The sequence below is a fragment of the Geotrypetes seraphini genome, chromosome 6, assembly GCF_902459505.1.
Source record: "Geotrypetes seraphini chromosome 6, aGeoSer1.1, whole genome shotgun sequence".
In the NCBI taxonomy this organism is placed as follows: Eukaryota; Metazoa; Chordata; class Amphibia; order Gymnophiona; family Dermophiidae; genus Geotrypetes; species Geotrypetes seraphini.
This window is the reverse complement of record NC_047089.1, coordinates 34,687,124-34,712,664: the sequence shown is the minus strand read 5'-3', so window position 1 is coordinate 34,712,664 and position 25,541 is coordinate 34,687,124. Positions and strand designations below refer to the sequence as shown.

The window sequence follows — 25,541 nt, the reverse complement described above, 5'->3', positions numbered from 1 at the left end:
TACTACTTAACCGCTGCCGATTAGTTAAACCACTCTTCAAGCTTTTTTCAGTCATTTCTTATGTCCACTTCCTCAGATGTGTCCATGCTACTGAAGATCACCATGTCATCTGCAAAAAGAAACTTTTCCTAACTATTTTGCAGTCCAGAAGATATGGAACAGAGTTGGCCCAGGATAAATGCATGAGGCATTCCATTCACTTTTGCCTTTCTTTAGCATATGCACTATTTACTACCATATTCTTTCATCTACCCCTCAACCAGTTTCTAAACCAAGTCCCAACCCCTAAACTGTTCACTTTAATTATAAGCCTCCTATGGGAGCCAATATCAAAAGATTGCTGATTGCAGTAGGACTCCTTATCATATAAATTACATTACATTAGTGATTTCTATTCCGCCATTACCTTGCGGTTCAAGGCGGAGTACATAAGGATATATCTGGCCATTTCCAGAGGAATTTGAGAATAGTGAGATTGGTTCTGTAGGGGTGATTCTTTCCTCACACCTAAGGTTAGGCCTCTCTCACTGATGTCAAGAAGTAGGAACCATCTTCTGTAAGAAAAATCATCTTTGCTGCCTGCTAGATACATTCTGGGTATGTTTACAAGAACTATGTGTTTCTAGTCAAGGACATCCTACTATGGATACCGGCTCAGCTCCTGAGAAATCTGGAGGAGGTATGAGCTGCTATGATCTGTATGTTTCTGTTCTTATCTACTGAGGCGCATTTCAAGGCCTGTACAAGAATATATACAGAAAGGCTATTGATTCAGGTTCTGTTTCTGGATTGGTCCTAGAGGGGTCATCTGACAAGAACTAAAGAGAAAGGTGTCTAATAATTATTAGTCTATGCTGGGATGTAAGGAAGTTTAGATCCACACGTAGGTTTCTCTACATACCGCTATAATAATTAAGAACTGATAAGTACCTCTTGTGACTGGCTCTCAGCTGAGAGTGAAGAACAAAGAACTGCTTTTTTAAACAGATCTGGTTTCTATCGCATAAGGAACTTTGGCAGATATATCTTACAGCTTGCTCCAGTGACAAATTGCCTTATCTGACTCTAAGGAATTTTCTCATCTCCTACACTGAGGAAAACGGACGAATTCCATCTCCCTGTTTGAAGGAGGCATAACCTTAAATGGGTGAGAAAAGGAATTTTCTACTTTATCTGCTGGGCTAGATAAAATTCTATTGGTTTCAGGAGAGGAGAGTTAAGTTCCCTTTGTGATAAGCTATTTTAGATTGCTGCTATAATCAGGACTTATTATTATAAGGAATTACCTAGTGTGTAAGAATTAGTTGTATTTACTCATTTACTTAGTAACTACTGTATGATAATTATGTACTGAGACATATGTATGTATTCAGATATATTGTGTACAAATAATTAGTTATTATTTACTGCTGGCTTGTGAATTATATTTTTATATCTATAATAAAATATTTCATATAGCTTTGGTCTCTGTCTTAGTATAAGCTGGTAAAATACCGAACCCGTGGATGTATTTATGGTGTATCCTAGATACGAGATGTGCACGTGACTTATTTATGTAGCACTAATTAGTTATACCCATAAATCTACCTACAGTTCAAAGAGATGAGGTGGTTCTTGTGGTGTTAGATTGTTTTTGAGAATAGTGATGATGTTAGATGGGGTTAGAAAGAATAGGGCCACATGTAAACATATAACTCTGGATTTTCTTCTAACCAGGGCCAAAATTTTAGGTGCCGAAAGGCACCCAAGCTCAGTAAAAAATTTATTTATTTATTCATTCAATTTTCTATACCATTCTCCCCAGAGAGCTCAGAATGATTTATATGAATTTAGTCAGGTACTCAAGCATTTTTCCCTGTCTGTCCCAGCAGGCTCACAATCTGTCTAATGTACCTGGGCAGTGGAGGATTAAGTGACTTGCTCAGAGTCACAGGGAGCAGCACAGGATTTAAACCCACAACCTCAGGGTGCTGAGGCTGTAGCTCTAACCACTATGCCACCCTCTCCTGCAGCTTAATGCAAGACTTTACCATGCAGGAGCTGAAAATTTTATGTGGTCATTATTGGAGACATTCCCTCAACGTCAGGGTGCTAAATGCCATTTAAACAACGTTTTTAACTGAGTTTCAAGGTGCCTAAAAAATCAACGCTAGAATCACGCCTCTGTAGGCACCTTAGGCTGCCTAATGCCACTGTAGGCATGGCTAATGTTGGAAGAAGCATTAGGCAGCCTAAAGCGTCTATGTAGGTGTGATTCATGACTAAGATAGGAACTGGAAATGTAGGCCTGGAAAACCCTGGCCTACATTTCCGGCACCTATCTTTCTCAGAGGCGCAATTCTCTATACAGTGCAGTCACGTAATTGACACACGATCGACGGCCTCCAATATCGGTGTCATATAGAGAATCTGGGCCATAGTTTAGAAATACCTATTTGTGTCATAATCCAAGAAAAGGGACCAAATCTTAGAAATTGAGTTATTTAGCTGGCTAAGTAATCAAAAAGATGCTGATTCAAATGCAACAAACCACATCTTTCTATCATTTCATTTGCCAGAGATATACCGCTTCAATTAACAAACTGTTGTATCTGATAAATAGAACCCGACTGACATTATTGCCTCGTTTCTCAAGTAAGCATGCACTAAGACTTGGTACCTTACCTTAGATCGCAACACATTTGTTTAAAATTTCAGTCAGAAGAAATTTGTTTAAAAAAATCATGGCATAAGATTTACCAGATATGTTCTTCTTATATTCTTTGTCAGTTATTGTCTTCTTTTCTCGACTGTTTTCATCAATAAACAACATTCTAGGAATCTGAAAAAAAGTGGTTTTATATATATGTTTTTACTTTACTACCAATAATACAGATTGATATCCAGTCACAACAGTGAGATTATCAAAAGAGTTTTAAAAATATTGAGTTATCATGAGATCAGTTCATAAGAGATCAATGTGAGTGAAGTTGTTTATTTCAGCTAGTACAAGATCAAGTTGCCATGGAGAATAAACATTTATCATACAAATCAGAACAAAGGGACCCTTTACATATGCCAGAAATGCAAATCATTTTTGTTCTTAGTACCCCTATATCGTCTAAACATTATAGAATGAAATCTTAGATCAGTATCGGATAAATAAAACTACTATATTTTGACTTCCTGAAGACAATTAGGGTCAGTTTTCAAAAGAATTTCCACATGTAAACAGGTGTTTACTAAAAGGTTAAAAAAAATCCCAAGTTTGAAAATTGCCTGCCTTACTTTGGGGGTAATGTTAAAAAATGTTTACGACAAATACAGCATATTTTACATGGGAAAGTGTTTTTAATAAAACTAACGGCCTCTTTTACAAAGCTGCGCAGCAACAGCCCCATAGCCCTTTAAATCTTTATGGGCTTCAGGGCCGTTAGCGCAGCGCAGCCGCTAGCGCAGCTTTGTAAAAGAGGCCATAAGTAGCTGAATCCATATGTAAAAAGATTGCACATAATTACAGTGGTGTGCAAAAGTCTGGAACCACTTGTGAATTTTGCTTTCTTTCAACTTTCTGACCTTTTAATTTTTTTAATCCCTTCCTATTTATTTACCTTCCTCTTTATAAAGTCCTGCTTAAACTTCCTCTATGTGATCTTTACAATTTTCAATTCTTTCTCCTTTGATGTAGCTCACTGACTCTCCTCAGCCATATTTCTTGTAAACTGCCTCGAACCGAAAGGCTTTTGCGGTATATAAATATTCATGTTATGTTATGTTACATTATAAGGGATACATTTGGCTATTAGAATCAACTTTTTTATTCTAGCTTGGTCTTAAATTTCTGAGTTTGTTTAAGATGTCTTGTTAATCAATTTTCTGCGTAAATCAAATACTGTACTTTACTGGCCATAAAAGTAGATATGAGTGCCATCTATCCTTCATATTCATGCAGGTGGCATTGAAAAAGGCCGTTCTGAGCATCAGAGATGGCTCAGTATTTGGTGGGCCACCCTCTGTTCTTGATCACCATGTCGGCATTGCATGAGCCAGTCTGATGAGATGATCATGGGTGACAATGTGGTTCCAGGCTGCAATGAGTGACTCAATCAACTCACATTTTGATATTTGATGTATCTTGGTTATCTCTCAGGTCACCTTGTGCCACAAATTCTCAAACGGCTTCAGATACAGAGATTGGGCAGGCCAGTCGATTGACTTGATGTTGTTTTGATGCTTCTAGTTGATCACCAGTTCGGAGCGATGGCAAGGTGAATTGTTATCTTGGAACAGGAACGGGCCTGGAAACAGGTGATGAGCTGATGGCACCATGCACTTTTGCAGTCATGTGACGCACTTGGTCCCGTTGACTATTCCATCAATGATGTGCAAACGTCTGATACCATTGGCAGCCATGCAGCCTCAGACCATGACCTTCAAAGAATGTTTCACAGTGACACTGAGGTTTGATCTCCTCTCCAGGAAACCCCCATGTCTTGATAACAAACTATGGACTTTTCCTCCAGGAATTTGTCCAAATCTTTCTTTTCTTTTTTTTTTTTTTTTTTAATTTATTAATTTTCCATTCTTACAGCAATTAATTCACATATAATATAATTAATTATTACATAACATTTGTAATTACAATCAATACATCATATCATAAATAATAAATCCCTCCCCTTTTTTCAATTCTTATTTCCAAAAATTATACAAATCCCTCCCCAATCCTATATATCTACTACCAATGTGCTAAGAAATCTGATCAGTAGAATAATTAGTCAATGGTTGCCATATTTTCTTAAAATTATGAAGATTTCCTTGTTGTAACGCTATTACTTTTTCCATTTTGTATATATGACAGACAGAGTTCCACCAGAATGTATAATTTAATTTGGTATAGTCCTTCCAATTTTGAGTTATTTGTTGCATGGCGACTCCTGTCAATATTAATAGCAGCTTATTATTATTTGCTGAGATCGGACTCTGAGTTCTCATTGCAGTGCCAAATAGTATGGTGTCATATGAGAGTCCTATATGATTTTCTAATAACTTATTAATTTGGGGCCAAATTAAATTCCAAAAGGCATTTACACAGGGACAGAAAAAAATTAAATGATTTAACGTCCCTACTTCTATTCTACAATGCCAGCATCTATTGGATCTAGTACTATCTATCTTTTGCAGGCGCGTAGAGGGTCCATAACACTCTATGTAACAAGAACATCCATGTTTGATTCATAGATGCTGACCTTGTAGACCTTAATCTCCAGGACCAAAATCGTGGCCATTGAGAAGCAGAAATTGTCTGTCCAATCTCAATACTCCAAATATCCCTAAGTCCATTTTTCTTTTTTTTATTTAAAAATCCATATAACAATTTATACCATTTTGCGGCTTGGTGTCCCAAAAAATCCGCCTGAAAACAGAGAACCTGCAAGCTATATTGAGTATTAAGACCCTTCCAAATCTTTCTTAAAACCAGCTACGCTATCCACTTTTACCACAACCTCTGACAACGCATTCTCCGAGTGAACAAAATATTTCCTCCTATTGGTTTTAAAAGTATTTCCCTGCAATTTCATCGAGTGTCCCCTAGTCTTTGTAATTTTTGATGGAGTGAAAAATCGATGCATTTGTACACGTTCTACTCCACTCAGGATTTTGTAGACTTCAATCATATCTCCCCTCAGCCTTCTCTTTTCTAAGCTATCTTTCCTCATACAAGAGAAGTTCCATCCCCTTTATCATCTTGGTTGCTCTTTTTTTAACCTTTTCTAGTGCTTCTATATCTTTCTTAAGATAAGGAGATCAGAATTGAACGCAATACTCCAGGTGAGGTCGCACCATGGAGCGATACAGAGGCATTATAACCATCCATTTAAAAAAAAAATTTTATTACATAGGACTATATTTAATGTGGGGATGGGGAGGTATGTTATGTGATTTAATGGGTTTATTCCTGATGAATGGGATGGGTGGGGGAGGGGTCTTTTTTATATGCATTTGACAATAATTGTTAGAATGTCAAGTGATTTGTACGAATTATCTGATTGAATTTTGTACACTTGTTGCAAGAGTTAAAACTGAATAAAGAATTAAAAAAAAAAAATTTCTAGCATCTTGTTTGCTTTTTTGGCCACCACCACACATTGGGTGGAAGGTTTCATCGTATTGTCTAAAATGACACCCAGATCCCTTTCTTGGGCACTAACCCCCAAGGTGGACCCTAGCATCCGGTAACTGTGATTTGGGTTATTCTTCCCAATATGCATCACTTTGCATTTGTCCACATTAAATTTCATCTGCCACTTGGACGCTCAATCTTCCAATTTCCTAAGGTCTGCCTGTAATATTTCACAATTTAAACAGTTTAGTGTCATCTGCAAATTTAATCACCTCACTCGTCATTTCAATTTTTAGATCATTTATAAATAAGTTAAATAGCACCCATCCCAGTAGAGATCCCTGCGGCACTCTACTGTTTACTCTCCTCCATTGAGAAAAATGACCATTGAACCCTACCCTCTGTTTTCTATCAGATAACTAACTCCTAATCCACAACTGAACTTTGCCTTCTATCCCATGACTCTTTAATTTTCTCAGGAGCCTCTCATGAGGAACTTTGTTAAAAGCTTTCTAAAAATCTAGATACACTATGGGCTCCTTTTATGAAGCTGCGTTAGCGGCTTTATCGCACACGTTTTAGCGCATGCTACCCCCCCCCCCCCGCGCTAGCCGAAAAACTACCACCTGCTCAAGACGAGGCAGTAGCAGCTAGCGCAGCCGACAAATTAGCGCGCGCTATTACGTGTGTTAAACCGCTAACGCGGCTTCGTAAAAGAAGCCCTATATCAACCGGCTCACCTTTATCCACATGCGTAGTCACACCTTCAAAGACATCAAGCAAATCGGTGAGTAAATTTTATAACAGCCGTTTTCAATGTGTAAGACATGCTTTATTCATGGAAAATGCTTTTTATAATTCCCTCCAAAATGTACTGCTCATGCATGTGAATAAAATGGGGAAAAGAGCTTCAGACTAAGGCTGTACCAAATATTTGTATTCGATTGAGCCCCAAAGAGTGTCCCTAATACATTAATCGTAATTGGCTAAATAGTGATTTGAATTAAAATATGAATAATCCAAGGATCTACTGTGCTCTGCTTTCACGTTGCTTCTTTTATTATTTGTTATGTTAAAGCTCAATGCCCATTATTTGTATTCGGCATTTATATTCGATCAAGTAATATTTTTAATTATTTGTATTCAGCTAAATAGTAAAATAAGCTATTCAATACAGCTCTACTTAAGACCAATGATTTTTGTCAGGAAAAATTAATACATAGACTATTAATTTAAAAAAATGTCAGAAACACGAAATCTGAAGCCTCAGCATAAAAAGATACAGTTTTAAAATGTAGTTTTCAAAATCAGGCTCTAGAGTTACCTGTTTCATACTTCTGTCAGACCAGCCTTCCATCCATTGAACCAGACATTTCTTATATAGTGCTGGGTTACTTTCACAATTTATTGTGAAATTTGAATTTATACAATCCATAATTAGCACAACATGCAGATTCTGCTGGATTCCTGGAAGTTTAACAGAAATGGACTTTTACAAATACTTAAAAATATAGAGCCTGATATTCAAAGATACTTATTTGAATCTGCATGTTACCTGAATAACTTCTGTTGACCAGGCCACCAATAACTTTTAGTGTGATTACCTAGATAATGCCACTGAAAATCACTACATCAGAGAAAGGGCGGGACCGCCGGAAGAGGAAGCAGCGTAGACGCAGGGCTAAGAGAAGGGGCAGGACCGCCGGCAGAGGAAGCAGCAGGACGACGGTAGGAAACTTCTACATGATGGGGGGGGAGGCTGTGGGGGTGCGAGCTGTCCTTCGGGGTGGGGGTGCGGGTGCGTGTTCGAGCGCGAGCGGTCCTTTGGGGTGCGAGTGCGAGCGGTCCTGCAGGGGGGTGAATCGGACGTCAGGGGGGGGGAACTATGTAAAAAAAAAGGGGATAACACGCTCACGAATATAACGCGCATGGTTATACACAGTTTGTAAAATCGTGTATAACGCACGCGTTATATGCGTGAAAATACGGTAAATTACATCGACACTACATCGTTAGACTCATGGTGAGTTTAGTGCATTCGGGCCCCAGATATGCTGTTGTATATCATCCCCTAAAAGTCAATTTATTCCATTGCAGTGCTTTTAAATAATGTGTGTGATAGCTACAAATATTTCTTATTCATGTGTTTTACTCATTTAAACATACTGAAAAACTTTTAACAACATAATAGATTTACTCACTATAGGTAAAATAGTTGAATATTGGTCCGATAAAGCCATCCTGTGAAGCCTGATCTTTCAATGGGGAGAGCAGTGGTTCTAATTCTTCAATTGTATATAGCCCAGGGATCTCTCCTAGATGAAGAACAGTTTTATTATACTACCAAGAAAACTAACAACCTAAAAACTATAACAATCCAAAAAAAACAACCAAACAAAAACAAAACATACACAAGGTGAACTCCTCCCACCCTCTCCCTTTCTCCCAAATAAATCTTTGTAAATTTTACATTGGGTCTCAAAGTACTGTACTTTGCTGGTTTACTGAAAAATCAAATAAATAAATCATTCATGTGAGGCTCCATTTTGCATAGGAGACTGATGTAGGAGTTGGGACATTCAGATCAGAATGTTCACAAATTTGTAAAACAAGTCTAATAACACCAGAAAATAAAGAGAAATTGGCTGACTCATACAGAGGGTACACTGATTTCAAGACATTGCATTTTGAGAAAAAGAGAAGCATTTTTCACATATACGAGGGGCATTCAATAATTTATCTACCTCAGTAGGACCAAAAAGAGTTTTTTTTAAAAAATTCCAATATAGTCCCCTGATAGCTCCATACACTTCATCCACTTTTCCTGCAATAATTTTAATTGCTTGTATATGTGGAAGTACTTATCACTACTTCTATGTACAAGAACCAGCAATTTATACATATCTGAGACATTTTCTAGATATGGCTAGATAGTTGTAGCCCATTAAGCAGAGAAGGATTAAATAGCACACACAGTGAGAATAGCCATTTTAAATATGTAGGATAAAATGACAGCCACAAACCTGGCATCTTCCAAGTGTAAAGGAAAGCAGTTACTCATATAGCTGCCCCATACAAACTAAGTAACAAAGACACTGTTTTAATTTGGTTTATTACCACCTTCAAAAGTCACGGGGAAAATGAGCATGTCTGAAAAATCTCTATGTGGTTCTGAGCTGCTGTAAAATTGGATGGGTATATGTTCAAAACACACCATTCATATTCAATCTTTAGAAGAACCCAGATATTCAGCATTCAGAGTAAAATGGAGAAAAAAGCCTCAGATATAAGGAGCCTCATCCTGTTGAACCCCACCGGGGAATATAAAACAGGTAGGCTCACCTTCAGTCTTTGGCTAAAAAAACTGTACAATGTCAGCATCTATGAGACAAACATGGTTATTTTTAATTACATAGAGTATTTTGGACCCCAGTTCGGTTGCATAGAGTAATCTAATAGATGTTGACATTGTCATCTGGAAGTTGGGACTTTAGATTCTAAAATTCTGGAAATCGATTTGGGATTAGGTTTTTTTTTTTTTTATAATTCTTTATTCATTTTTACATATTACAATAAGTGTAACATAGAAACACAGTTAAACTTATACAACAGCACTTGATTAACTTTCATGTACCACATAAATATAATGAATAAACCCCCCTCCCAACCCTTTGAATATCTAAATTATATAAAATTCAGTATACTAAAAATATTCCTAATTACATCCCTTAATACCAGATCTGAGATCCCTCCCCTCCCAACCTTACATAATTCCCTTACATAATTCCAACCCTAATACTCCAAACATATTCATATATTATTTATACATTATACGATTTTCTAAAATATTACCCACCCACACCCATCCCATCATTACAATTATTTTATCTTTGGGAAAATGTTCAGTACTCATTACAGAAATCTGTTAATGGTCCCCACACCTCCTGAAATTTACCAAAATATCCTCTCTGTGTTGCTAATGTAAGGGGAGGGAAGGAGATTCATAATTGCAACCTATCCTTGAAAACTGGAGAGATTCCGGAGGACTGGAAGATAGCAAATGTTACACCTATCTTTAAAAAGGGGTCAAGAGGAGACCCGGGAAACTATAGGCCGGTAAGTTTGACATCGGTTCCAGGCAAGATGGTAGAAGCACTGATAAAGGACAGCATCTGTGAGCACATCGAAAAAAATGGGCTGATGAAAGCGAGCCAACATGGCTTCTGCAAGGGAAGATCGTGCCAAACAAACTTACTGCACTTCTTTGAGGGGGTAAACAGCCAGTTGGACAAAGGGGAACCTGTACACATCATTTACCTTGACTTCCAAAAGGCCTTTGACAAGGTACCCCATGAGCGGCTACTTAGGAAGCTGTGGAACCACGGGATGGAAGGGGACATACACAGATGGGTCAAACACTGGTTGGCAGGCAGGAGACAGAGGGTTGGAGTGAAGGGTCACTACTCGGGCTGGAGGAAAGTCACGAGCGGAGTTCCGCAGGGGTCTGTACTTGGACAGCTGTTGTTCAATGTATTTATTAATGACCTGGAAACGGGGACGAAATGTGAAGTTATAAAATTTGCGGATGACACTAAACTCTGTAGAAGGGTTAGAACTACGGAAGAGTGTGAGGACCTACAAAGGGACCTAAACAAACTGGAGGAGTGGGCGAATAAATAGCAGATGAAATTCAATGTAGGGAAATGCAAGGTCATGCATATAGGGAGAAAGAACCCGATGTTCAGCTACCAAATGGGGGGATTAGTATTAGAGGGAAGTAACCTTGAAAGAGATTTGGGTGTACTGGTGGATACAACAATGAAGTTAACGGCGCAATGCGCAGCAGCCGCGAAGAAGGCAAACAGAATGTTGGGTATTATTAAAAATGGTATTACGACCAGAACAAAAGAAGTCATCCTGCCGTTGTATCGGGCAATGGTGCGCCCGCACCTGGAGTACTGTGTTCAGTATTGGTCACCGTACCTTAAGAAGGATATGGCAATACTTGAGAGGGTCCAGAGGAGAACGACACGAATGATTAAGGGCATGGAAAACCTTTCATACACTGAAAGATTGGAGAGGCTGGAGCTCTTCTCCCTGGAAAAACGGAGACTCAGAGGAGACATGATAGAGACCTACAAGATCATGAAGGGCATAGAGAAAGTAGAGAGAGATAGATTCTTCAAATTTTCAAAACATATAAGAACAAGAGGGCATTCGGAAAAATTGGAAGGGGTTAGATTCAAAACAAATGCTAGGAAGTTTTTCTTTACTCAGCGGGTGGTGGACACCTGGAATGCGCTTCTAGAGGACGTAATAGGGCAGAGTACGGTACTGGGGTTTAAGAAAGGATTGGACAATTTCCTGTTGGAAAAGGGGATAGAGGGGTATAGATAGAGGATTACTTGCACAGGTCCTGGACCTGTTGGGCCGCCACGTGAGCGGACTGCTGGGCACGATGGACCTCAGGTCTGACCCAGCAGAGGCATTGCTTATGTTCTTATGTTCTTAATAATAGTTGATAAAATTATTAAATTTTATATGATGTCTAAAATTGTAGTAAGGATTATATAAGATATGTTGTATGTACAATATGTTATGGAGATATCAAGTGTATACTTAAGGTAATTGTATGAATTTTTATGATACACTTGTTGATATATGAAAAAATTAATAAAAAATGTTAAACGAAAAAGATTGATTTATTTGTATAACTGAGGGAAACATGCACGTCTGGGAAGGGGGAGGAAGATATGTTTTGGCATTTTTTTTTTTAAATATAGAAGGGTTGATTACAAGTATTTTAATGAGGTGTTTGTAAATTGGAAAGTGGGTGGGAGAAAATAAGTCTTCTTTTTATTCTATTATGTATATTGTGCTGTAATGATAATAATTTATGTAAATGCATCTTCTTTTGTGCACAATTGATGTTCTAAAAATGAATAAAGAATTAAAAAAAAATGTTTTACCATGCTTTGTTAACTATGTTTTGCCATCTCTGTCAGACAATGCTTACCATGCTATCTTCTACCATACTATGTCTGACAGTGTGGCACAGGGGTTGGAGCTACAGCTTCAGCACCCTGAGGTTGTGGGTATAGGCCCAAACTGCTCTTTCTGACCCTGGGCAAGTCACTTGGTCCCCCATTGCACCAGGTATATTAGATAGATTGTGAGCCCACCGGGACAGACAGGGAAAAATGCTTGAGTACCTGAATAAATCCATGTAAACCGTTCTGGGCTCCCCTGGGAGAACGGTATAGAAAATTAAATACATAAATAAATAAAAGTCTATTTCCGCAAGCAAAGCATTACTTTATCTACAAAAATGGGTTTTAGAAATTACCCTGAGAATGATTACATTTGTTCTTTGTAATAGTATACTGTGTCTGCTCAACAATTCTGATATTTAAATTAAATTTAATAACACCATAATTTTGACATTTCTAGAAACCAATGGAGTTAAAATTTCAGTACGTCAGTATTTTTGTTTGGGTCTATTAAACTGACCTGAAGATAACAGGCTGTTGATCATTTCTAGAAATGTTGCATGGACAAATTGATGGTCTTCAAGAAGCAAAACTACCTGCTGCCCCTCAATACCTGCAAGCTGCATCACCTGTACAGCAAAAACATGACAGTATTTAGGATGCATTTCTTATTATTTAATTGATGCTCATTTATTACCAATACAGTACTGAATATTTTAAAGATTTATAATCATGTTACATAATACACTAATATCTCTTTCATAGGTGTCCCATGAAATATTACAGAAAAGAAGGAACAATCCAACTTTAAGTTATAGCCTGTTTTGACAATCATGCTCATTTTCAATTTCGATTTAGACAAAGATTGCATGAAAGTCATTTACTACAAGTTAACATGCTCTAAAACTATTAGCACATATTATTTGCTGTAGGGCCAATTTTTATTTAGTGGACCTTGAACTAACACACATTAATAGTGTTAGCATGCAATCACACTATATATACATATAATTTACAAAATAGGCATGTACACAGTACACACAAATTTATACCTTTTTCAGAGCAGATGTAAATTTCTGTGTCAGTATTTGTAGGTTATCTGGTCCTAAAAACTGGCATCTTGTTGCCTTTATAAAATTAACTTGAAATAGGCACTTTGTTACAAAAATACTCTCCATTACACTCATTACTTGAGTTGAAGATTTTAAAAAAATAAATAAATAAATGAGGAATTTTTCTTTTTCACTTTGGGGGAAAATAAGAAGGGAAAGGAGACTAATGTCTCTATAATGTTCCATGGTGCAATGACAAATTGAGTATTGTGTGCAATCCTGCTTCTCAAAAATGATATTGCTGAATTAGAAAAGATATAGAAAAAGGTGACCAAAAGTATAAGGACTAAGGAGAATGCAATGAACTTACTAAGCAGTATATTTAAAATAGATCGGAGGACACATTTCTTCATTCAACATAATATACCCCCTTCTTTACAAAGCCACGCTAGCATTTTTAGTGCTGGCCGTCATGGTAACAGCTCCGATGCTCACAGAATTCCAGTTTTTACTTGTTGTACTCAGCCTTGGTTGGTTTTGTTGAAAAAGATGGTAAATACTCTTGTACATTAATAAAATAAAAGGGGTGGGGCTCATTTTCAAAGTACTTGGACACACAAAGTACCTTAGAAACTTATGGTACTTTGTGTGTCTAGGTGTTATGAAAATGACCCCCCCCCCCCCCATATGTCTAAGGATAGAATTAGGAAAAGTACATACAGGAATTTAATTGTAAAACCCCTCATATACAGTGCTCCCCCTCGAATTCGCGGTCCCAGTCATTTGTGGTATTTTCCAACCAAGAATGACCGGGCAGCTGGAGAGGCAGGAGAGGGCAGCCAGAGAGGAAGGAAAGGGCAGCCAGAGCGCCGGCGAGTGAAGGAAATCACTCGCGGTATGCTCTGACCATCTCTTCCTGTACTAAAGTCGTGTACTAAAGCTGCGTGTCAAAGCAGCTCCTGATTGGTGAAGCCCAACTTTAGTACAGGAAGAGGCAGTTGGAGCATACTGCGAGTGATTTCCTTCACTCGTCGGTGCTCTGGCTGCCCTCTCCTGTCTCCCCTGCTAAAAAACGTATTCACGGTTTTTCAACATTTGCGGGGATTCCTGGAATGGAACCCCGCGAATATCAGAGTACTGTACTTTACTGCTTATACTTTGCAACTGCTATAAAGCAGGTAGAAACTAAGCAATACAAACTCCAAGCTTACCTTGCAAGTCAGAAAACAAAATTATGTAATAAAACCATTCTTTACTGTATACCTTATTTTTCTTGTATACTTGAATTTGGCCTTAACAACATATACTTAACTTAAACACTGCATTATTATTAAAGAAATAGTTTTCATACCTGCTTAAGATCATTTTTAAACTGTTTTATTTCATAGCCTCTGGAAATCTTGGGAGTTACAAGCACAGCTCTATGCATGTGGCACACTAAAACTGTGAGGGTTCGACGGCCAACACCTGTGCGACCTGCTAATAAGAGTGATCCTCCAGGGAAGCTCAGTACCCTGTCTATTCTGGACATGTAATCTAGGACTTCATAGAACAGCAAAATCTCCAACTCTTTGTTGTCTCGGCTGTACTGAATGATACCCTAAGAGAAAGGGATTTAGAAGAATAAAGATAAGTATTCTGATGTACAGGACTACTTAAAAGAGAAAAATATCAGAGAACTGCACAGATTTCTTTACCTATGTGTACACATCAGCAGTCAGATTTTTTTAAATACTTTATTTATGTATAGATGCAACAATTTACGGGGTCCTTTTACTAAGCTGTGGTAAGCACTAATGTGTGCTTACCGCATACTACCGAAGGATGCACTCAGATGTCCAACAGTAGTTTTGACTTGGTGCATGCTACCCACATGCTAAAAAATAGATTTTGTTTTTTTAGTGTGGGAAGCTTTTTTGGAGGCAGCAAGTAGGTGTGCTGTGCGCTAACCAATTAGCCTGTGGTTAGTGCAGAAACCCTTGCTGCTAGTAAACAGGTTGTGGTAAGGGCTCACGTGGTAATGCCCATGCAATAATTGGGAAATTAACACATGTTACTAATAGTAAAAATAAGAATTCACATAGCTACACTAAAAGTGGCCTTAGCAGACAAGAATCCCTTTTGCAAATAATAGTGTAGGCTACTCTTTAGGCCAGCTTAGTTAAAGGGCCCCTAAATGATTCAAAATTTGTGCCCAATTTGATTTTTATCATGAGTTCAAAGACCTGATGGAAAAGAAGAAAAAAAATGTAACACAACTGCAATTTCAATAGTGCAGTCCTGTAATTATTTCAACTACAGATACTAGAATGGAAGATTAGGTTCTTTCCTTGATAATCTTCTTTCTGTTAGAACACAAAGGATTCTGTACTGAAGCTGTTGTCCTCCTATAGTCGCAAACTTTGCAAAAGAGTGCCATATCTTTCAACTTTTCCTCTTCACCAGTGGAAAATAGCTCACTCATCAGTTTGTATCAAAGCAATTGAACTCCATTGAAACAAAAGAAAAGAGGAGGGGCACAGGGAACTTCCCCGAGACAAACTACATTTCTGTTTGCTCTGTAAATCATGACAAAAGAATAATTAACATGAACTCAAACTTAGGAGTATCAAGAAACCAACCTGCTATCTGCAACTAGCACTATCACATAAAACCTCCAAAGGTTAAGAAGAAAATAATTATTTATATCCTGTAACTTCATTTTTTCTTTTTTTTTACTCATTCAAATGACAGGATAAGTCATCCCATGACAGATACAGCAATGTCTGAAGCAGTAGAACAGACAAATTAAAAGTCTACACAGGAACTGTAGAGAATCCTATATCCTCTAACAGAAATAATACACAGCTAAGAACGTAATCTTCCATTTTATTGAAAAGACATAGGATTCTGTACTGAAGCTGACATACCAAAGCAGTACCAGACATCTAGGGAGGGATAGATGAGCATGCCTGCGGCACCGAGGACCCAAATGTAGCATCTTCTCAGGCTGCCATATCAACTCTGTAGAACATTGCAAAGGTATGGAGCATATAGACCAAGAAGCTGCTCTGCAGATTTCATAGGGTGAAACAGCCCGAGAATCCACCCAGGAAGCAGCAATACTTCTAGTTGAACGTAGAGATAGGTGGTAGTTTTACGCTGGCAATATATGAAGAAGAAATTGCCTTGCAAATCCATCTAGCAATTGAAGCCTTGGAGGCTGGCCTGCCTCGTCTTGATTGTCCGGTCAAAACAAAAAGATGGTCGGATACACAGGAATCATTGGTCCTCTCCAGGTAGTGAAGCAGAACTCTTTGCCATTCCAGCCTCTCCAAAATCCTGTCCTGTTAATCAAATTCGTAGGATGAAAAGTGGGCAAACAAATCTCTTAATTGACGTGAAAAGCTGAGACCACCTTCGGAAGAAAGGAACCGTTCACCGAGAAACACCAAATTCTGTAAACCTAAGGAAAGGTTCTCAGCAAGAGAAAGCCTATATTTCTGAGATTCGTCTTGCTTAGATATGGCCACCAAACGTGCCGTCTTGACCGTAAGGTCCAAAACAGACTCATTTTGAGAAGGCTCGTATGGAACAACATTAAGGTCCCTTGAAGGGAAAGGCTGATGAAATGGAGGACACAATCTAAGTGCCCACATCAAGAACCAAGTGGCATCTGGATGAGAAGCCAGTGACTGCTTACCACCCCAAGCCCGAAAGCACGAGAGGCCTGCCACCTATGAGAGATACGACCACTAGGACTACATAGATACTAGAATGGAAGATTAGGTTCTTAGCTTGATAATCTTCTTTCTGTTAGAACACAAAGGATTCTGTACTGAAGCTGTTGTCCTCCTATAGCCGCTTATTGAAGAATGAGCTGTATATGTTTAGCAGTAATATTCTACTGATAAATGGACAGTGCCAGCATATTTAGCTCCCCTAACTATAAGGGTAGCAGTGCTGAAATGAAAATGAAATTGGAGACAGAAAAAACACTGAACATTTCCCCAATGAATATGCATTGAAAGCAGTGCATGCAAATAGATCTTATGCATATTCACTGGGGAAATCATGAAAACATTACATTACATTACGGATTTCTATTCCGCCTATACCTTGCAGTTCAAGGCGGATTACAAAAGATTTTACTGGAGATTTTCCAGTGAAGATACAATTTTTTTTTTTTTTTTTTGACAGAGGAGAGATAGCTGGATAGATTCCTAAGGGGATTTAGGGGTTGGATAGTAAAATGACAGTGCCGAACTGTGTGATATAGACAAAGAGAATATAGTTAGAGTAGGTAAGATTACCATCTATTTTAGGGGTCTGTTTGCTAGGAAGGTGTTTAGGTGGGTTATTTGGGGAAGTAATATCTTGAGGTAGGTGAAGAAGGGTTAAGATATTTGGATAAATTTTTTGAAAAGCAGAGTTTTGATTGGATTCTGGCCCTTGATGACCGGAGTTGCCCATGTCTGGTCTAGACTATTCTGTTATGATGACAAGGAATAATCATATCAATAAGAGATGGACTGACTAAGAATGAAGACCATAATAGAAACATGATGGCAGAAAAAGGCTAAATGACAAAAAACTACCCATCCACAGCTTCTACTATCTCTTCCTCTCTCTAAAAGATCCCACATACCTGTCCCACGCTTTCTTGAATTCAGACTCAGTCTTTGTCTCCACTACCTCCATTGGAAGACTATTCCACACATCTACTACCCTTTCTGTAAAAAAAGTATTTCCTTAGATTACTCCTGAGCCCATCACCTCTTAACTTCATCCTGTGTCCTCTCATTCCAGAGGTTCCTTTCAAAGAGATTTGCCTCATGCACATTTAAGTATCTCCATTATATCTCCCTCTCCCACATTTACTCCAAAGTATACATATTGAGATCTTTAAGTCTGTCCCCATTCGCCTTATGACGAAGACCACTGACCATAGTAGCGTTCCTCTGGACTGACTTCATCCTGTATATAACTTTTTTGAAGGTGTGGTCTCCAGAATTATATACAATATCCTAAATGAGGTCTCAACAGAGTCTCATACAGGGGCATCAATACCTCCTTTTTCTTACTGGCCATACCTCTCCCTATGTACTCTAGCACCCTTCTAGCTTTCATTGTTGCTTTTTCAACCTGTTTAGCCACCTTAAGATCATTGCATATTTTATCACACAGAAGTCCTGCTCCTCTTTTGTGCACAAAAGTTCTTCATCCCCTAAACTGTACCATTCCTTCTGGGTTTTGCAGCCCAAATGATGGCCTTGCATTTCTTAGCATTAAATCTTAGCTGCCAAATCTCAAACCATTCTTGAAGCTTAGCTAGGCTATAGATTAAAAGGGTATTTCTGTTCACCATCTGTTCACCTTGATTGGTAATTTTTCATTGAAAATTTGATCTGAGTACAGAACTAAGTCCTTTGTAAAACTGAGGACTAAGGAGGAAATTATCAACATGGGCTAACGTTAAGAAGTGTTATTTCACTGTTAACCTCAGTTATTAGTAAACTAGATCTCATTGTATAATGCGGCCCGTGTTAAAATAGTTCTAATTAGTGGCAAAACAGCAGCCAATTTTGATAATACCCCTAAGCTCATTACCAAGATCAATTGTAAATCCTCGACTGAATACAAGACTTATCAGATCACTGCGTAAGTGCAATACTTATTTTCATTTGTTTTACTTGATTATTCTCTTCTTCAATATCAATTGAGGTGAGGTACAGTTAAAAATAGCCTGTGTTGATGTTAGCATGGGTCATGCTATTTTGCTATAGGTTCCCATACATACTCTCATGGTTCAGTTACCCTATGCTACTATGTATGGGGTCACTACCCCATATACAGTGGCCTTCAGTAAAAGTAATGTGATTCAAGCCAACTTTAACACAGGTTACCATATTTTAATGAACAATCCCATCAATTGGCCTAGATTTTTCTGGATACAACAAAAAACACAGCCCTTAACAAGGCTCTATAGCCTTACCTTTCTGATTACATCCTTTAATTCACTAGAATTTAGTTTACCAAGTGGTTGCCCATGTGGGGGTAACGACTGTCCTGGAGCTGTCAGTGTTCCTATGTTATATAGAGCTCCCCATGTAACATAGAAGCAATCTGTGAAAATATTTAAAAAATTATTTTATGATCACTATTGATAAATTATTTTTGTTGTTTTAAGCATTATCATATAAAAATTGCTGTCAAAAGACATTTTTATTTTTTAAAAAAAGATCTCAGCTTTAATTCAGTCAACTAAAATACTAAGCAATTTTAATTTGAAAATTTTCTAAGCATTTTAACTTTGACTTAACTTTCAAAACATTTCCCTTCACAGAAGAAAGCTTACTGATGAATAACAATATTTTAGAAGTTAAAAAAATCTCTGAAGCATCCTACAGGAGAAAAGTGGTCCTTCTGTGGCCTCAGATTCCGAAGACATCTGAAAATTAAGCCAAAGTTAAAAATGTCCAGACACATTTCTAGTTAACGTTAACTAGCCAGTATTTGAGTTGGTGTGCATTTTCATATACGTATTGTATTGGAGAGTTTATTCAGCAATCATTAATTATATATGAAAGTTGAAGTAATTATTATGCCATTCCACTGTTTAATTTTGTTTCAAAATATATTACCTGCCATATTATCCAAAACATCTGAGCCCCAATCTCCTTGGAACACTGACATTAAGATATTATCAAATATACTGAGTTCCTTAGTACTAACAAGCCTGTCACGGAACAAGCGACGTGCTTCATATGCTACAATTTCCAGTACATAATCTTGCGAGTGGTGTGATGATCCTAAAAAGAATAATATACCATAAATACTATATTTATTTCAGGAACCAGGTAAAAGTCTGATTCTTCTCATAAGCCTTTTAAGGAAAAAACAACTAACTAGATAGTCACACATACAAACATCGGCTACACCTATTGCAACACGACTTGCTTGTGACAAAAATATCTTAACCCCCTGATTCCTTATAGATTATCCAAATTTGGGTGTGCAGGGCAGAAGCAAGTTCAAATTCATTAATGAGCCATTAGCAATTGTTTGCATTAATTGGCATTAATTTGGATTTATGCACACATTTGCCTATATACTATATTCTATAATGCTGCATTTCCATAATAATAATAATATTTCCATAATAAGATATTTGTTAAGTGGGGATGGGGGTGGGTATTATTTTATTTATCTTATAATATGTATGAATTAATTAATACATTTTGATGTATTAGGTTAGATTTTCTGAAATAGGTAGGGAGGGATTGGGGGATTTTTTATTTTATTTACATTTGTCATATTTATTAAATGTATTACATAATATTTAAATCATTATAAAATATGAATATAAGTATGATATATTGTACTTAAAGTGTTCATGAAGAAAATCAAGTGTGTATTTATAAGATTATATGAATTTTTCTGATACACTTGTTGTAATATGCAAAACTGAATAAAGAAATTAAAAAAAAAAATGCTGCATTTCCAAAGGACCATATTTTGTAATTGGGCGCCTAAAAAGATAGGCACCCAAAGTTAGGCACCTATCTCCTGTCAATCACACGTACGCACCAATTACAGAATTGTGCATAAGTTAAAAATTTAGGTGCTTACAAAGACCAATTGTGGAGGGAGGGGTAAATTTTCCAAATTTTTATAGGTACCATCAAGCCTATATTCTAAGACAGGGTATGTATTGGATCCTCCCAGATCTCATGGAGAATGTACCTGATTGGTTATATTTAGAATGGCGGCTCCTGTTCCCAATACATTTAGAACATGTAGTTAGTATAAAATTGCCTAGGAAATACAAAGATAATAGAATTTTACTGGATACTTGGAAGACCTTAAGATATATTAGTAATCTATCACCAGATCCAACTGTTAAATCACTAAATCAATCTATTTGGGTAAACTCCAGGATCAAGATTGGCGGATTTAAGATCGTCTGGAAACAATGGATAATTGCAGGTATACGAACATTGAATGATGTTATTTCAGAAGGATCACTGCTTAGTTTTACACAATTGCAACATAAATTTGGCTTAAATAAAACACAATATTTTAAATGGATGCAATTGAAGCAGGCTATTCAGGTAGGGTTCCCTGAATGGAAGGGTCTTAATACTCAATATAGCTTGCAGGTTCTCTGTTTTCAGGCGGATTTTTTGGGACACCAAGCCGCAAAATTGTATAAATTGTTATACGGATTTTTAAATAAAAAAAAGAAAAATGGACTTAGGGATATTTGGAGTATTCAAGTTTCAAGTTTTATTAGGATTTTATATACCGCCTATCAAGGTTATCTAAGCGGTTCTACAATCAGGTACTCAAGCATTTTCCCTCTCTGTCCCGGTGGGCTCACAATCTATCTAACGTACCTGGGGCTATGGAGGATTAAGTGACTTGCCCAGGGTCACAAGGAGCAGCGCGGGGTTTGAACCCACAACCCCAGGGTGCTGAGGCTGTAGCTTCAACCACTGTGCCACACAGACAATTTCTGTGTCTCAAAGGCCACGATTTTGGTCCTGAAGGTTAAGGTCTACAAGGTCAGCATCTATGAGTCAAACATGGATGTTTTTGTTACATCGAGTTTTATGGACCCCTACGCGTTTGCAAAAGATAGATAGTACTAGGTCTAATAGATGCTGGCATTGTAGATTAGAAGTTGGGACGTTAGATCATTTAATTTTTTTTTTGTCCCTGTGTAAATGCTTTTTGGAAACTAATTTGGCCCCAAATTAATAAGTTATTAGAAAACCATGTAGGACTCTCATATGACACTATATTATTTGGTACAGCAATGAGAACTCAGAGTCCGATTTCTGCAAACAATAACAAGTTATTGTTGATATTAACAGGGGTCGCCATGCAACAGATTACTCAAAATTGGAAATATTATACTAAATTAAATTATACATTTTGGTGGAACTCAGTTTGTCATATATATAAGATGGAAAAGGTGTTAGCGTTACAACAAGGGAATCTTCATAATTTTAAAAAAATTTGGGAACCATTGACTAATTATTCTAATGATCAGATATCTTAGCACATGAGTAGTAGATATGTAGGGGCGGTGTGGAGAATGTATATCATATGGAAATAGGAATATTGATAAAAAGGGGGGTATTTATTCTGTATTACAAGATGATTTGTTTGTAAATACAAGTGATATATGACAATTGATTATAATATGTTTAATTCACTTGTTGTAAGATTTCAAAAGTGAATAAATTAAAAAAAAAAAAAAAAAAAAAATTTAGGTGCTTTGCAATGTAGACCAGGGTTTTAAAGGCCATTATAGGCACCTAAGTACTTTAGAGAATCACGCCTAGTGGCACCATAACATGCCCTACTTTGGAGTTAGGAGCCTATCTTTTGTAGAATCACGCCTAAGAAGACAGGCGTCTATCACCCAATTATTTTTTTTTTTTTTTCAATTATGAGTTTATTAAAGCACATAATTAAAGACAACTTACTAATTCAGTTGGGCGCCTCACTTAGGGCTCCTTTTATCAAGCTGCGGTAGGCGGTTAACGCGCGGAATACAGCGCGTTCAACCGCCTGCCGCGCTAGTCGCTAATGCCTCCATTGATGAGGCGTTAGCTTTTTGGTGTGCCGCAGGGGTTAGCGCGTGATGAAATGTCTGACACGCTAAACCCCCTAGCGCACCTTGATAAAAGGAGCCCTTAGGCACCTATTTATTTAGGCATCTATCTTGTGCCTATTTTTAGGTGCCTTTTATAAAATTTCCATCAAAGTGTCTTGAGCAGAACCCAAAAGAGGATGTGACAATGGGCAGATTAGGGGCCTTCCAAAATTTTGGGCAGTGTTATAGAATTCATGGGTTGCAAGCCCAAATTGTATACCAGAATTTACAGCAAGTTTCAGCATGCATAAAGGCCTTCTTGCTCTCAGAGTTGAGTGGAGGAATCAGCACTCAGTGCTGTTCTATAAAGGGTGTTTGGCAGAGAGCACCCTTTAAAGAATACAAGTTAATCATGGATCTTTCTGGTGCCTAAATTTGGGTAATGAAAAAAATCCAAAAAGGAACACACCATAAATTACTATACATAAGAATAAAGTGTGTTGATTTATTTTCTTACCTGGGCTGGAAGAGGAGTTACATAGCCACAAATATTTAAAGAAACATATGCCTCAAAGGCTTACCAAGCATTACAGTATTCTACAATATGGAATAAACAGCTTTCATGAATGTCCTTCTTCTGATACAGCTAAGGGCTCCTTTTACGAAGGCGCGTTAGGGCCTTAACGCACAGAATAGTGTGCGCTAAAATGCCGCGTGCGCTAGCTGCTACCGCCTCCTCTTGAGCAACTGGTAGTTTTTCGGCTAGCGCACACTAATCCGGTGCGTGCGCTAAAAACGCTAGCGCACCTTCGTAAAAGGAGTCCTAAGTGACTGTTGTGCTTTTTGAGCATGTTTTTCTTTTTCCTTGTACTTTTCTTTCCTTTGCAGGGAGATGATTTTCTGCTAAAAGATCAGTAACTGTTTTGGGGGGGAACAGATTGCTTTTTCCTACTAATTTGTTTTTTGTAAGTAAGCTTTTTGCTGTGCTGCCTCTTTTTTCTGGAGTTACAAGCCGATGATAAGATTCTGTGCTCCAGAATAGCATGGTTTAAAACAGCCTGTTTGGCTGAAGTCTATACTTGTTGAGCCTTTGAGGCATATGTTTCTTTAAATATTTTTGCCTAAATTTGGGTGCCATTCACTGAATCTGGCCTTTATGACTCCATGTGCAATTTTTCTTCAAGTCAGTCATGCTTATCTTCTACCTAAACTTTTGTTACTCTATGTCAGTGTCTCTCAAACTTTTTTTTAGCTCCGGCACACTAAATGGAGCAAATGTTTTTCATGGCACATTATAACTGAAATTATAAAATTGCAAAACCAACAAAAAAATTAATTTGTTCTGTAAGCTATGTATGTGCAATTGTTACAATGGTGAAATTATATTAGCTAGAAAAGAATTGCTAATCAATGCGATGGATGTGCTTGTTTTTGAGTGCCAATTAACTGAAAATGCGGCTCGATAGTCAACGAGCATACACACATTTCATCATCCACCATCTGCAGCTGTTCTTTTTTTTCCCAATTTAATTTCTATCAGGGCTGAAAATCCAAGTTTGCAAAGATAAGAAGATCCAAGATAAGAAGATCCAAATGGTAACAAAATCTTGATTGCTTTGTTGCTAAAGTTAGGATAACTATTGCATAAAACTAAAATTACTTGCTGTTAGTTTTCAAGGCTGAATCCATGTTGACTGTCCCATTTAACCATGTATGTCTATGTGGGTTCCATAATTTTTTTTTCTTTATAATAGTTACCACAGTTTTGCCCTGCAGCATCCCCGCCCCTGATTAACAGGAGGAAACAAAACTCCCATAGGCTCTGTCTAAAGTCATATCTTCTAATAGAACCCACTTATGTATCTGTTTATGTGCATGTTTCATCATATTCTCAAAGGGGCCTGTGATCGAAAAAGGTTAAGAACCATTAATTTAAATACAGCTCTGTGAATCATAACTGGTTGCTGAAGTTGTCAACAAAAGTTATTTATAGCAAGACAAAGAATTAAAGAAAAACAAAAAAAAATTACATACCATTCATGACAGCATCAGCGGAAAGAAGCAGAAAATATATTAAATATTACATTTAGAAGTGATTAAAATACAAGTATTTTACATGATAAAATAGAATGGTAGGAAAACATATACCGTAACATGAAAACTTTTGTCATTTAAGTAATGATTCCCAACATCAGACAATATTATACATGCTGCTGCATCACAAGAAAATACTTATAATAATGTTAAATGGCTATTCACTTTCCTTATTTAATAAAACCTTGCAATAAGATTTTTTAAAACAGAACAAGACTACACAGAATGCGATCAGGCCAGAGATACACCAATGCCCACAGGAGTCCATCTCTGTATCAAATCAGTGCAAACTAGCCCTCCACAGCCCACCCCCACTTCTTGGATTTTTCTCCTTTTGGGACTGGAGGGTACTCGGCTTCTATCTCTTCCCCCTCTCAGAATCTTAGGGCTCCTGATTCAGATCAAATACCTGGCTCCAATGTTTTTCCGCTTTCTAGGCAATGGAGCATCCAGTTTGGACCTCTTTCTCTCTTTCCTAGGGCCTCCAGACATTCAGCTCAATTCTCTCCATCCTCCTCAGTCCTCAAGACACTCAGTGCAGAGTTCTCCTAAATCCTTGATAGCCATTAGCCTCTATACATTTCCCCTTGTTCATCCCTTTTTTGAGTTTGTGTCAAATCTTTAGCCGAGTTAGAATTTTTCAACATATTACCGTGTTCCATGCTTTCATCTGACACTTCCCTGTGACAGCAGAACCTGTCTTACCCTGGCATCCA

The 25,541-nt window shown here is 37.6% G+C and overlaps 1 protein-coding gene across 3 annotated transcripts in view; it reads right to left on the bottom strand.

Moving 5' to 3' along the window:
• Positions 1-25,541, bottom strand: part of DYNC2H1 (dynein cytoplasmic 2 heavy chain 1) — a 499,560-nt gene that overhangs the window by 229,352 nt on the left and 244,667 nt on the right. For 2 of the 3 annotated variants that reach the window (XM_033947955.1, XM_033947953.1), the window contains exons 47-53: positions 19,769-19,936; positions 19,120-19,250; positions 14,497-14,745; positions 12,614-12,722; positions 8,305-8,418; positions 7,428-7,570; positions 2,740-2,821 (exon numbers count right to left, since the gene is read on the bottom strand). In XM_033947955.1, coding sequence (XP_033803846.1) covers positions 2,740-2,821; positions 7,428-7,570; positions 8,305-8,418; positions 12,614-12,722; positions 14,497-14,745; positions 19,120-19,250; positions 19,769-19,936 — 996 coding nt within the window. The remainder of the gene's footprint in view (positions 1-2,739; positions 2,822-7,427; positions 7,571-8,304; positions 8,419-12,613; positions 12,723-14,496; positions 14,746-19,119; positions 19,251-19,768; positions 19,937-25,541) is intronic. The other variant, XM_033947954.1, reaches the window with a different exon arrangement.